Genomic DNA, 13,733 nt, shown 5'->3' with positions numbered 1-13,733 from the left:
GGCTTCCTCCCCATCGCACCTCCGGGGCCACATCCTCTCCTGCGGGCAGAAAACCTCAGAGATTTTCTTTCACCAAGCCTTTGTGCATGCTCTTGCCTCTATTTGTTAATTTGTTTATTTTTTATTTTGCTTTGTAGGGCTGTATCCGCGGCATATGGAAGTTCCCAGGCTAGGGGTCAAATCGGAGCTATAGCTGCCGGCCTGCACCACAGCCACAGTCACACAGGATCTGAACCGCATCTACGACCTACACCATAGCTCCCGGCAATGCCTGATCCTTAACCCACTGAGCGAGGCCTGGGATCGAACCCGCAACCTCATGGTTCCTAGTCGGATTCGTTTCCACTGCGCCACAACGGAAACTCCTGTTGCCTCTATTTGGAATGCCCTTTGGTTCGGGTCTGGGTGTGCACGTGAAATGGAACGCCCCCTTGTCCACGTGTCTTTCCTGACTCCCTCCCCACTCCCAGCTCCTGACTTCTCTGCCTGGGGTCATCACAGCCCTGTACGGCAGGACAGTTGCTGTCTTAGGGTGTTAATCCCTTTGGGCCTTGAACCGTTTGCTGGCAGCTCCTTACCCCCTCGCGGCGGGTCTGTCTTAGGCCAAGGCCAGGGTGGTCCTTAAGAAGAGCTGTTATCGAGGCCAAGGTGAACCAGCTGGAAGCTGAGAGAGGACTTCCATCAAGTGAGTCCCCAAGGGCTTGGCTTGGAGCCTGGGTAGAGAGCGCCCTGTCCTGGGTGCCCCACCACCCTGCTGGCCCACGGGGCTCAGCACGCTAGCTTCCTGTGGGCTTTGATGCTTCATAATCAATTCGACAATAAGAAAACATTTCCTGGAGATCCTGCTGTGGCACCACAGGATCGTGGCATCTCTGCAGCGCCAGGGTGCAGGTTCAATCCCTGTTTGGCACAGTGGGTTCAAGGATCCGGCATGGCCACAGCACTTTGGATCTGATCCCTGACACGGGAACGGCCGAAAAAGAAAAGAAAAGAAAAGAAAAAACTTCCCTCCTGCTATCTGGTGAAAGGGAGCAGCTACTATCCCTTCCACCTGCGGGTCTGGGGTACCCCTGCCCCGGGGGGTGGGGTCTGGTGTCTCCTTTAAGGTCCTTCCACCTCGAGAGCGATGCACGTTTCTGGGGGCTTATTTTCCAGAGTGATCAGATGTGAGTTTCCACCCACCTCTGAAGCTGAATAGCTGTGTGCCTGGGAAAAAGTCCTGTGTCCCCCTGCCATCTCATGTGCCAGCTATGACATGCAGGAAGAGCCCCTGGCCTGGGTGTGCCAAGGGGCTGTGGGGGCTCAGGGTCCCTTCCAGAGGTGGAAGCCTTCTGTGCGGGGAGGCTGGAGAGAGCGTTGCTCCAGGGCAGCAGGACTCACAGAGGCTGAAAGCTTGGAGTCCCGAGCCGCAAGCCTGGGTTCAAATCCCCACTATGCCGTGGCACCTGGAGAGGGTGTCCCATGTCCGCTAAAGCTTAGCTTTGCTCCCGAGGGAAAGTGCTAGTCGCTGCCGTGCAAGGAGGGAAGGAGGACTGAGGACTTACTGCACACTTGGTGACATGCAGGGCACACTGGCAGAGCTGCCCAGGAGAGAGGATTGTTTCTCATGGTTTCAACCCAGGGACATGGGCCTGGGGCTTTCCCAGCCCGTGCCCCGGGCCTCCAGGCGCTGGCCTCCCAGGTCCCAGCGTTGTGTCTCTTTGCCCTCTGGCTCCCAGACTCCTCCTCGGCTCTACACTTGCGGCCTCAGCCAGTCTGCTTCCTAACTGGTTTCCGGGCCCCTCTGTGGTCAGAGACATGCCGCATTCCCTAGGACTTGGTCTTTTTTTGTTTTTTTTTTAATAGCCGCTCTTGTAGCACATGGACGTTCCCAGGCTGGGGGTTGAATCAGAGCTGCAGCCACTGACCTATGCCACTGCCACAGCCACAGCCATACCAGATCCATGCTGCATCTGTGACCTACACTGCCGGTTATGGCAATGCCACGGCCTGCCACAGTCCTCCCCAGGCCCTGCCTGTTTGCTGCTGTCTCATCCCCGGAAACTGGCTTTTGTGTCCACGACAGAAAATATGCCAGCTGGAGCCGGAGGGCCGCGTGAAGGTGGACGTGGTGCTGCGGGCGGCCGAAGCCCTGCTGGCGCGCTGCCATGAGGACCAGAAGCCCCGGATCCTGGCCCGGCTGAGGGACGTCAAGGCCCAGTGGGAGGAGACGGTCACTTACATGACCCACTGTCACAGGTAGGGCGGCCCGGGACCTGGCCAGGCTCCGTCTGCCGCGGCTGCTGACTCCATGCCTGCCACCGCGCTGGCCCGGGGCCTCTGCCTTTGGGACGTTTCTCCGGGCCTGGGATTGCTCAGAACAGGATGTTCTTGGGATGTGGGCCAGCCCTGCCTGCTGCGTTCTCATTACAGTCAAGCTTAATGAGGATGATACAGTGGGAGCCCATCGTGTTTTGCCAACAATTGATTCTTGGGAGACTCACCCTGTGCGCATCCACCAGCAGAACGGCCCAATGGGTCTGGCGTAAGAAGGCCCGTTGCCTTGCCAGCACTTTCGTCCAGAGTCTCTGCTTGTACCAGGGAGCCAGGAGGGGCGGGGGCTTAGACTGACCTAGGATTGCCTCTTCTCTGCTGGTTCCTTGCTGCGTGGCCTTAGGAAAGTTACTTGACCTCTCTGAGCCTCAGGCACCTCATCTGGACAATGGGTATAATCAGGTGTTTTTTGAAGGTTGTCAGGTGGATGGCGGGGAGAGCTGTGGCATCCTTTCCATTTTTCTTTCTTTCTTTCTTTCTTTCTTTTTTTTTTCTTTTTTTTCCTTTTTTTTTTTTTTTGGTTTTAGGGCTGCATCTGCAGCATATGGAAGTTCCCAGGCTAGGGGTTGAATCAGAGCTGCTGCTGTGGGCCTGCGCCACAGCCCAAGCAACACCCAGATCCTTAACCCACTGAGCAAGGCCAGGGATCAAGCCCACATCCTCAGGGATACCAGTCGAGTTTGTAACCCTCTGAGCCATAACGGGAACTCCATTCTTTCCATCTTTAGAGAACCAGATTTTTGAGTGGCCTGGTGGCTTTCTACTCGGCAAACTCTTTGGCTTGGAATTCCAAAAAGACTGGCTTGAAGTTGGCTGGATGAAGAGGGCCATCTCTGTGTTACATGCAGATGGGGAAACTGAGGCAGGCAAGGAGGCCGGCCTGGAACCCAGGCACAGGCCCCCAGCCCTCAGTCCCCACAGAGCAGGGACAAGCCCACAGACCATTGCACTCTGCAAATGATGAGACACTCCCTGTGGCAGTCTTCTCGTGACGGCTCATGTGACCCTGTCCTAAGACCCAGGCTGGCTGTGTGCCGAGTCCCAACACCAGAGAGAAACGACAAGGGGCATCGAGCATCAATGATGGGAGTTTGGGGCTAGAATTTGGGGTCCTAGAGGCTCAGGGCATCAGCAGGCTGGTGGTCCTCAGAGCAGGTCTGGAAGCTGAGCCACCCTGATCTTTAGCCCCCTGGGGCTTGTTTACCAAAGACAGGAGGGTCTTGTCTAGAAGGACTGGGGTGAGGACCAGAGAGGATGTCATAGTGCCCCCCTCGGTGGGGAGGGGGCAGCGGCACAGTCTCCCGGCACCCCAGCCAGGTGGGGGATGCTCACGGCCGTGCTCTCTGCGCAGCCGTATCGAGTGGGTGTGGCTGCACTGGAGCGAGTACCTGCTGGCCCGGGACGAGTTCTACCGCTGGTTCCAGAAGATGACGGTGGCGCTCGAGCCCCCCGTGGAGCTGCAGCTGGGCCTGAAGGAGAAACAGTGGCAGCTGAGCCACGCCCAGGTGCTGCTCCACAACGTGGACAACCAGGCTGTGCTCCTGGACCGGCTGCTGGAGGAGGCGGCCTCCCTGCTCAACAGGATCGGGGACCCCAGTGTGGACGAAGATGCCCAGAAGAGGATGAAGGCTGAGTACGACGCAGTGAAGGCCAAAGCCCAGGTGGGTGAGGGCGAGGGGCTCTGTCTTCACCCATCCATCCATTTCTCTACCCATCCAGCCATCGTTTGCTCCCTACCCTCCATCCATCCATCTCCACGGTGAGAGCTACTGTCCACCACCCAACACCCACTCGCCACCGCCCTCCTTCCGTGACCCCACCCTCCTATTCATCTACCCACTCGCACCTCTATCTCCCCAGTGAATGACCACATCTCCCATTCACTGTCTACCCACTCACCACGCCGTCATCCGAGTCCCCAGCCTCCTCTCGGTCCACCCAGCCTCCTTGTCATCTGTTTACTCACTCATTCATCTACCCTCCCCCACCAACCCAACCAAATCTCCGACTCCTCTACCCAACCGCTTAGTCACCTTCCCATCCATCTCTTCATTCCCCTACTCATCAACCCGCCCATGGACTCTTCACCCACCCATGGACCCATCCGTTTCTCCAGTCTCAGCTACCCACCCACCGTCTACCCCTTCACCCACCTACCCACTCACTCACTACCTACCTGTCCCATCTCTTCACCCACCCAAGCATTATATAACTACCCATCCAGCCATCTTCCACCGACCCATCCACCTACCCCTCCATATCCATCCACCCATTGACCTGTCATCTACCAGCCATAAGGCCAGGGTTGCTCAGGCTTGATATGTTTGGGTACTTAATACATGTGTGTGTTGACTGACTGATGGACTGTGAGGTTCGCTTCCACCTGACACCCCCCCTTCTTCCTTCCCTCCCTCCTCCTGCCCCTTTAGTCCTCCTCCTCTGCTCCCTCCTGCCCTTCCCCCAAGCCCCCTCCCCATCCTTTATCTCCAGCTCTCACCTCATTCTTGCCTGGATTTAAACAGTTCATTGAGATTTTAAGTTCAGTGTGGTTTCGAGAAATTCTGTTTGGGTTTGTATTTTGTTCTTCATCCTTCTTTTCGGTGTCCTTTTTCCCGTCACCTTCGTACCCCACTCAGATATGGATTCTCCCTGTAATCATTCTAAGCACACACATTTTGCAGCCATCAGACCGCTCCGGCAGCCAGGGCTCCACGCCTGGTGCTGTGTCTCTTGGGTCTTCTGACGTGAATTGTTTCCTCGGGGCTTCGTGGTCCTGAGCTGTGGACTTATTTATCCTGAGAGGGGCTTTACCTGCGGAACCCATGGCTGAGCCCGGCCTCAGCGTACTTGCGTCGGCTTCAGCCAGGATTTCCTGGGGAATTTACCCTTGGGATTCCTATTTCCATGTTACTAGATGGTCTTAGGGGTTCCTAAATTAAACGGATTTTCTACACTTGAACCCCAAGCCAAAATTATTCAAGAGACTCCTGGCTCCAGGCTCTGAAAGGTGACTGTTTCTTCATTTGGTTTTTTAGCCAGAGCCCTGGCGGAAACACATACCTTTCTTGTATTGTGCTGGTGGGAAGGGCTTTTTCTCTAGTTTACCCTTTGATAGAGGGGGAGCCCCCCGAGGATTTCTGCCTTTTTGCTGTGGTCTCTGCCCCCTTGGGCCCAGAGTAGTCTTACCTTCTCCCCCCCGCCGAAGCATTAAACCCAAGAAGACGTCAAGCACACATTTGAGTTTAGCAACCTGCTTTCTGTAGCATCTTTGCATCTGGTCCATGAATTATCCCTTTCCTTGGTGTCTGCATGGGTCTGCATTTAAGCAATGCTTGTATCATTTCATCTAGCGTTTCTGCTGACTGCGGTGGACGGATAGGCAGGCTATCTAGTCTCCTTCCATCTTGCTGGAGCTGGAAGCCTCCTGAGTCCTTCAGGTTAAGAGAAGTGGTTCTTGGAGTTCCCCTTGTGACTCAGCAGGTTAAGAACCCAACTAGTATCCATGAGGATGCGGGTTCAATCCCCGGCCTCGCTCAGTGGGTTAAGGATCTGGCATTGCCATGAGCTGTGGTGTAGGTCACAGCTGTGGCTTGGACCTGGCGTTGCTGTGGCTGTGGTGCAGGCTAGCAGCTGCAGCTCCGATTTGACCCCTAGCCTGGGAATTTCCACATGCTGCAGGTGAGGTCCTAAAAAGAAAAAAAGAAAAGAAAAATAAAAAGGAAACAGTCTTCTTTTTTTGGCCACGCCCTGAGCACGCAGAAGTTCCCGAGCCAGGTTTAAAACTTGAGCCACAGCAGGGACCCAAGCCACAGCAGTGACAACACCAGATCCTTAACGCACTAGGCCACCAGGGAACTCCCAAGTTAAGGGAGGTCATTCCCTAATAAGCAGAGATCTGGGAATCCATTTGCAGGGAGAGAACGCACGGGAAGGAACCTGGGTTCCAACCAGGCTCTGCAGCTTGCCAGCTGTGTGGCCTCGGGGCGGCTCCGCCTTGCCTGTAGCCAGGTTGTGAAGTCTAAATGAGCTCACAGGTGAGTTCCTTGAAGACTGGTGAGCGTGTTCCCGAGATAAAGGATGACTTCCGCTCTCAGTAACAGAATAAATAGCCACAACAAGGGCCTCTGACACACAGCAGGTGCTGGGAGCTTGCTGAGTGAATGGGGACCCCACCCTGCAGCTTGGAGGCTCACCGGGACCTGAGGACAGGCTGAGGGGAGGAGCTGGGCTCCTGCAGAGGTAGCCAGTCGGCTGCCCTCACCAAGTCCAAGGGTCTAGAGTCCGCCTAACAGCAATTCTTTCTCCGGGCCTGCCCCGCCAACCCAGGCAGGGGAGGGGCCTGCACCCTGGCCTCCTTATGGTGACTTTACAGGAAACAGGTGCTTGTGTCAATCAGCAGAGAGTGCCTGGTGCAGGAAATGGAAAGTGTGTGTGTGTGTGTGTGTGTGTGTGTGTGTATCCTCATACGCGCATGTGTGTGGACAGGGCGTGCCTGGGAGCACTCCTTCTGACCCAGATGAGAAATGGTCGCCTGAGATGCTCATCAATGAAAAGGGACCCTCCCCTCCCTAGATCCAAAAATCCTAGAGATCACAACTCCTGCGGGCGACTGCTGTCTTTTCTAAGTCCCTTCCTGTCTGACCTCATTTGATCCTTCCAGTTTTCTTATATGGTAAATAGAGAAAGTGTGACTGGGCCTTTTTTCTTTTTTCTTTTTGTCTTTTTAGGGCTGCACCTGAGGCACATGGAAGTTCCCAGGCTAGGGGTTCAATCAGAGCTGCAACTGCCAGCGGACACCACAGCCACAGGAACACAGGATTGAAGTCGCTGTGACCTACACCACAGCTCACAGCAATGCCAGATCCTTAACCCACTGAGCGAGGCCAGGGATGGAACCCCCGTCCTCATGGATACTAGTCGGGTTCATTACCTCTGAGCTGCAACGGGAACTCCCTTTTTTATTTTTTTTATTTTTATTTTTTAAAGATTTTATTGGCGTATAATTGACTTATAATGTGTTAGTTTCAGGTGTATAGCAAAGTGGTTTGGTTATACATACATATATATCCATTCTTTCTCAGATCCTTTTCCTAGCTAGGTTATTAGAGTATTGAGTAGATTTCCCTGTACTACACCTTGTTAGTTATCTTTGTTTTGTTGTTGTTGTTGTTTTGTTTTGTTTTGTTTGCTTTTTAGGGCCACACCTGCGACATATGGAGGTTCCCAGGCTAGGGGTCGAATCAGAGCTATAGCTGCCGGCCTGCACCACAGCCACAGCAACACAGGATCTGAACCAAATCTGCAACCTACACCACAGCTCACGGCAATGCCAGATCCTTAACCCTCTGAGCGAGGCCAGGGATCGAACCCACAACCTCATGGTTCCTAGTCGGATTTGTTTCTGCTGTGCCACAGCGGGAACTCCATAGTTACCTATTTTACATATAGTCGCGCATATATGTTAATCCCAACTTCCTAATTTATCCCCCCCCCCACGTTTCCCCTTAGGTAAGCATAATTCTGATTTTGAAATCTGTTTGTTTCTGTTTTATAAGTTTTTGTATCACTTTTACTAGATTTCACATGTAAGTGATATCATACGATGTTTGACTTCCTTCACCTAGCATGGTCATCTCTAGGTCCATATGTGTTGCTGAGAATGTTTTCATTCTTTTTTATGGCTAAATATTGCATCACATATCTGTACCACATCTTTTTTTCATGTAAATATTGATTTTTATTTTTTCCACTATAGCTGGTTTACAGTGTTGTCTATTTTCTACTGTACAGCAAGGTGACCCCATCACACATACATGTATACATTCTTTTTTCTCACATTATCATGCTCCATCATAAGTGACTAGATATGGTTCCCAGTGCTACACAGCAGGATCTCATTGCTTATCCATTCCAAAGGCAATAGTTTTCATCTATTAACCCCAAATTCGCAATCCATCCCACTCCCTCCCCCTCCCTCTTGGCAACCACAGGTCTGTTCAAGTCCATGAGTTTCTTTTCTGTGGAAAGATTCCTTTGTGTCATATATTAGATTGCAGATGTAAGTGATATCATATGGTATTTGTCTTTCTCTTTCTGACTGACTTCACTTAGTATGAGAGTCTCTAGTTCCATCCATGTTGCTGCAGACGGCATTAGTTTGTTCTTTTTTATGGCCGAGTAGTATTCCATTGTGTGTATGTACATCTTCTTCATCCAATCATCTGTCGATGGACATGTAGGTTGTTTCCATGTGTACCACATCTTCTTTATCATTAAAAAAATAACCTAAGGATTGGATACCACTGGCCCACCAGAAATTCTAGGTGGCTCCCTACGTGGGCTGTGCCCTTGGTTGTGCCCCAGGTCCTGGGTGAGTGAGTCTTTGCACCTGTGCCCATGGGGAGAGGGGGGCTGCCGGAGCTCCTGCCTGTCAGGCTGAGAAAGTGGAGGCAGCAGTACACGGAACGTTTCAAGCCCCTGGATAAGGGGGAGCGTTGCCTCCAAGGTTTTTCCGAGGCAAAGCCCAGCTGGCAGTGTCCTTGGGGCAGAAGCGTGCGGGCTCTGCCTGTGAGTATGGTTGTCGGGGGGAAGCTGCTACCCTGGCAGAGCCCTTGCAGTTGCCAGATGAGCTGTCAGTTCTGACCGCCACGTGGAAACCGGGGTTTGCGGGATGACTGAACCCTAAGAGAGAAGTCAGTTCGTTTCGGCCCTTTTTGCTGGTGACCAAAGCTTGCAGAAGCTTGGCTTTCTCTTCCTGGCTGCTGGGATGGGAGCTCTGCTGGATCACAGGGAGCCTCTCAGCTCTTGGTTGGGGGGTGGGGGGTGGCAATCGCAGGGCTCTTTCTGGCCTCTCCCAGAGCTGGCTGGAGAAGATGGAGAGGCGGGAGGTGGGGAGTGGCCAAGGGAGGCCCCTGGAGTCTCTGAAGTGCTATTCAGACTGTTATGTGGATGTGCATTTTGCTGGAGAGAACAGCCATAGCTTCCATCACATTCTGGACAGAGCCGTGACCTTCAGAGGACAGAATCTCCCGAGAGGGACTTTTACATTGCCCTTAGCAAGCGTCCTGATTAGTAAACTAGGATAGAGCCCTAGGCATGAGCCTCCCGGGCATACCCCGTCCGGGGCCTCCCAGCCCCAGAGGAAAGGCAAACACACAGGCTCCATCCTAAGCAGGTGGAGGACGCTGCACGTCCAGTAGCCCCCACCTGCCTCCCAATCGCCTGCTGTGTGCATTTGATGAAGCCTCGCCTTGTGTCCAAGGCAAGGCAGCTGAGAAAGCCCCCCTGGGGCAGGCATCTGAAATCCTCCTTCCCTAGGGAATATCTCAGGGCCCTGCAAGCCTCCCTAGAGGTCCAGGCCTGTTCACAGGGTGGGGAGGGCCCAGGGCTGTGGTCTTAGTCTCTTTCCAAGTGGACAGAATGCCCTAGACTGGGTGAAACTCATTTCTCACACTTCTGGGAGGCTGGAGGTCTGAGCTCAGGGTGCCAGCCGGCTCGGCTCTCCATGAGAGGCCTCTTCTTGGCTTGCAGAGGGCTGCCTTCTTCTTGCTGTGTCCCCACACAGTTAAGAGAAAGGGCCAGAGAGCTGTCTGGTGTCTGTCCTTATCGGGGTACTGATCCCATTGTGACCCTCCACCCTCATGACCTCTTGTCACCCCAATTACCTCCCAAAGGCCCCGCCTCCAAATTCCATCACATGGAGGGTTAGGGCTTTGGCAGGAGAAGGTGGGGGGGGGGCCTGGGGGGTGCCCCTCAGCCTGTGGAAAACGTTATGTGTAGTCATACCTCAGCTTTCACCAAGGAGAGCCCAGTTCATCACTTCCCCTATAGGGGAAGTCCATACTTTCACCTCTAAAGATCCAGTTTTGGGAATTTCTGTTGTGGCTCAGTGGGTTAAGAACCCAGCTAGGATCCACAAGGATGCGAGTTCGATCCCTGGCCTTTCTCAGTGGCCTAAGGATCCAGCATTGCAGCAAGCTATGCTATACGTTGAAGATGCGGCTCCGATCCAGTGTTGCCATGGCTGTGGGCCTGCCTAGCTGCCACCCTGATTTGACCCCTAGCCTGGAAACTTCCATATGCCACAGGTGCGGCCCTAAAAAAAAAAAAATAATCGGTTTTGACTTCCAATATGTTAATTAGCAAAGCCTCTGGTGTCCATGGGGACAGGACCACAGAAGCAGAGTGGGGGCCACCTCTGGACGGGCCTTGTGGCCACCGCCTGGAGGGAGATTCTGATGCCAGGCAAATGGCCAGGCCTGGGTTGAGCAATAGCACACTGTCGGCTGAAAGCAATTCAAAGTCCAGAATAGAGTGGGCTGGTTGCCAGTAGGAGGGGCCCGCTTGTTTGTTTTTCATCTAATGAGTCTGTGTTCTGAAGGGCCAGGCACATAGCATCTTCCTCTTCCCTGCTTCCCGTGGTTTGTCGGGCATCTTGGCCAGGAGTCAGAGCCCTTCCCGCAGCCCTTTGCGGAGACACAAACCCACGCCGCCCTTGTTAATTGGTTGGGTTTTGACATTCCTGACAACTCTGCCAGCACAGACCGTTTAATTGTTTGTGCTAAGGCGAGGAGGTGGAGCCCTGGCCCACTCGTCACCCATACTCCTGCGATGTGGTCCCCCGGCTGCACTGCGTTCTGTGATCGCGTTATGCCTGGCACAGAGCGCACTGGATGCCTGCCCTGCTGGGCGTCGTCCCTCTCCCGGCGCCTGCTCACACTCACGGAGGCTGTTATTTACTCTGGATTTCCCCGAGTGCTGGCACCTCATCCTTCACACGCGCGGAGCCGCCAGCCGGCGCTTTCGTTGGAGAGTTTGCTTCGCTCCCACACGTATCACCATCAGTGTCAACCAGGGGCCCCAGCCTCTGTTCTCTGCTTATTATTCTTGACCCACTTTGTTTCATCAGCTAATCTTCCCGTGGATGGAGGAAGCTCGGGGAGGATGTTGATGGATGCAAATGATCCTGCAGGGGGGAGGGCGAGCCAGCCAGGGGAACGTGAGGGAGATGGTCCCTGTCGCTCGGCCCACTTTCTGGATTCGAGCCGCCTCACGTGTTCTGTCCGCCGTGCCCCGCAGTTGACCCTCGGAGCCTCACTCCCATGAGCGAGAGGATTCTCGGCTCTTCACTGCAGGTCTGGGTCCTGTGCCTTGGTTTCCCCATCTCGAAAATGGAGATAACGTCTCCTCCTTGTAATGGTTGTTGCAAAGCTTTAAATGAATTAGTCCTTATAGACTTGGTGAGGCGTTTGTCCGGGGAGGGGAGGGCACGTATAAATAGCCAGGGAGGTTTATCACATCCCCGTGTCTGTCTGTCTGCCCCTTCCAGTTGAGAAGTGTTGACTTAGCTTCGTAGAAGGTCAGGGCCCTCCTGGACATGGCCTGACTCCGTGGCTGAGAGCTGAGGTCAGCAAACCACGGCCCATGGGGTCAATCCAGCCCAACTCCTGGCTTTTTTATGACCTGCAAACTAGACATAGTTCTTACGTTTTTCAATGATTGGGGGAAAAAGTTAAAAGCAGAATATTTCACGACATGTGAAAATAATAGGAAATTCAAATTTCAGTATCCATGATTTATTTTATTGGAATACAACTCTTCTTCTTGGCCACAGGGTACAGCGTTTTGATGGGGGAAGCTCAGTTTCCAGACCAGGGATTGAACCAGGCCATGGGTATGAAAGCACTGAGTCCTAACCACTAGACCACCAGGGAACTCCCCCAAGAATCCTTACGTGCTACAACATAAGTAAAATGTAAGTGATTGAGAAGTTGCAACAGAAACCACGTGGCAGGCAAAGCCCAGGTCCTCTACCATGTGACACCAACAGTCTGTCACTCCCTCGGCCTGAGCAGTAATTTTAGCATCTGAAACTTGTCAAGTTTAGATCTTGTCTGTAAGGCCCTGCAAGAGTTAAGTGACCTCCCAACTTCGATTTGGACATTTGCATAATAGGAGAGGTTTGGGATCTTTGCGTAGATACTAAATAAGATAATGCTTGTGCATTTCCAGGCACATAGAAGGTGCTTGTTAAATGGAAATCACCACTTTCCTTTTTTTTTGGCTTTTTAGGGCCATACCCCACATGTGGGAGTCCCCAGGCTAGGGGTTGAATCGGAGCTGCAGCTGCTGGCCTACGCCACAGCCATGGCAAAGAGGGATCCGAGCTGTGTCTGTGACCTACACCACAGCTCACAGCAATGCTGGATCTGCAGTGCACTGAGCAAGGCCAGGGATTGAATCCGCATCCTCATGGATCCTAGTTGGATTTGTTTCTGCTGTGCCACAATAGGAACTCCTCTCATTTGTTTTTTTATTTCAGCCATGCTCACAGCATTTGAAAGTTCCCCGGCCAGGGATAAAACGCACGCCACAAGCCGTGACCCAAACTGCTGCAGTGACAATGCCAGATCCTTAACCCGCTGAGCCAACAGCAAACTCCCCTCTTTCCCTTTTCTTTTTTTTTTTTTTCCTTTTTATGGCAGAACCTGCAGGATACAGAAGTTCCCGGGCTGGGGGTTCCAACTGGAGCCACAGCTGCTGACCTACCGCACATCCACAGCAATAAAAATCCACACCGTCAGAGATACTAGTTGGGTCCTTAACCTGCTGAGCCACAATGGGAACTCCCCTCTTTCCTTTTTCTTGACTCTCCTCAGAAAGACCCCTCCGCTGGCCCTCACTCGCTTTCAGCCATTCAGGAAGCACATCCCTGAGAAATCAGCCCCTTTGTCCATAGGGAGCACTTGGTCCCTGCAGGTTATAATGCAATAGATGAAACTATGGGCTGTGGACAAAGCTTCAGAGGAGGTGGGGCCTGGGGATGAGCATTGCCAGGTGGGCACGCGCTCACTTGACTGGGTGTGACAAGAGCACAGGGGACAGCAGGTGACAATTACGAGTTATGAAGCACTTACTAGTAATGGTCTGGGGTTGTGAGCTCTGACTCATTTAATCCCATGAGGCAGGTGCTGTTTGCAGCCACACCATCAAGATGGGGAGACTCAGGCACAGAGGTGTAATTAAATGCTTGAGGGGAGCCAGGATTCAGCAGCCTCGAAAGCCCAGGATCTTGACCAATGGTCCACAGAGCTGTGTTGTGGGGTCCTATCCTTGACCGCTGCAATGCTTGGACCTGGGCCTGCGATGCTTGGACCTGGGCCTGTGAGCAGTGGGGAGCCCTGCAAGGGTTTAAAGCGCTGGTGCTGTGATCAGAGGTGTGTTTTGAAAATCAGAATCTCCAGGCACACAGTAGGGCTTGTAGCAGGGACACTGTAATTCCCCAAATGTCACCCACCCTCAGGATACCACCTTGCCCCCGTGTGTTTCAAACTTCAGTGGGATTGTCTGAATATAGGGGCGATTCCAGCTCCTGCAGCAAATCGTGTCACTCACGAGGAGATGGGGGCAGCCTGCCGTTT

General features: G+C 53.3%; 1 protein-coding gene across 3 annotated transcripts in view; it reads left to right on the top strand.

The window, feature by feature from the left end:
* SYNE3 (spectrin repeat containing nuclear envelope family member 3) overlaps positions 1 to 13,733 on the top strand; it is a 99,851-nt gene that overhangs the window by 44,317 nt on the left and 41,801 nt on the right. For all 3 annotated transcript variants that reach the window (XM_047794492.1, XM_047794491.1, XM_047794493.1), the window contains 2 exons: positions 2,066 to 2,238; positions 3,665 to 3,974. In XM_047794492.1, coding sequence (XP_047650448.1) covers positions 2,066 to 2,238; positions 3,665 to 3,974 — 483 coding nt within the window. The remainder of the gene's footprint in view (positions 1 to 2,065; positions 2,239 to 3,664; positions 3,975 to 13,733) is intronic.

Source organism: Phacochoerus africanus, chromosome 9 (genome assembly GCF_016906955.1).
Source record: "Phacochoerus africanus isolate WHEZ1 chromosome 9, ROS_Pafr_v1, whole genome shotgun sequence".
NCBI classification, from domain to species: Eukaryota; Metazoa; Chordata; class Mammalia; order Artiodactyla; family Suidae; genus Phacochoerus; species Phacochoerus africanus.
Note: the sequence above shows the minus strand (reverse complement) of the source record. Positions and strands in the feature narration are given on the sequence as shown.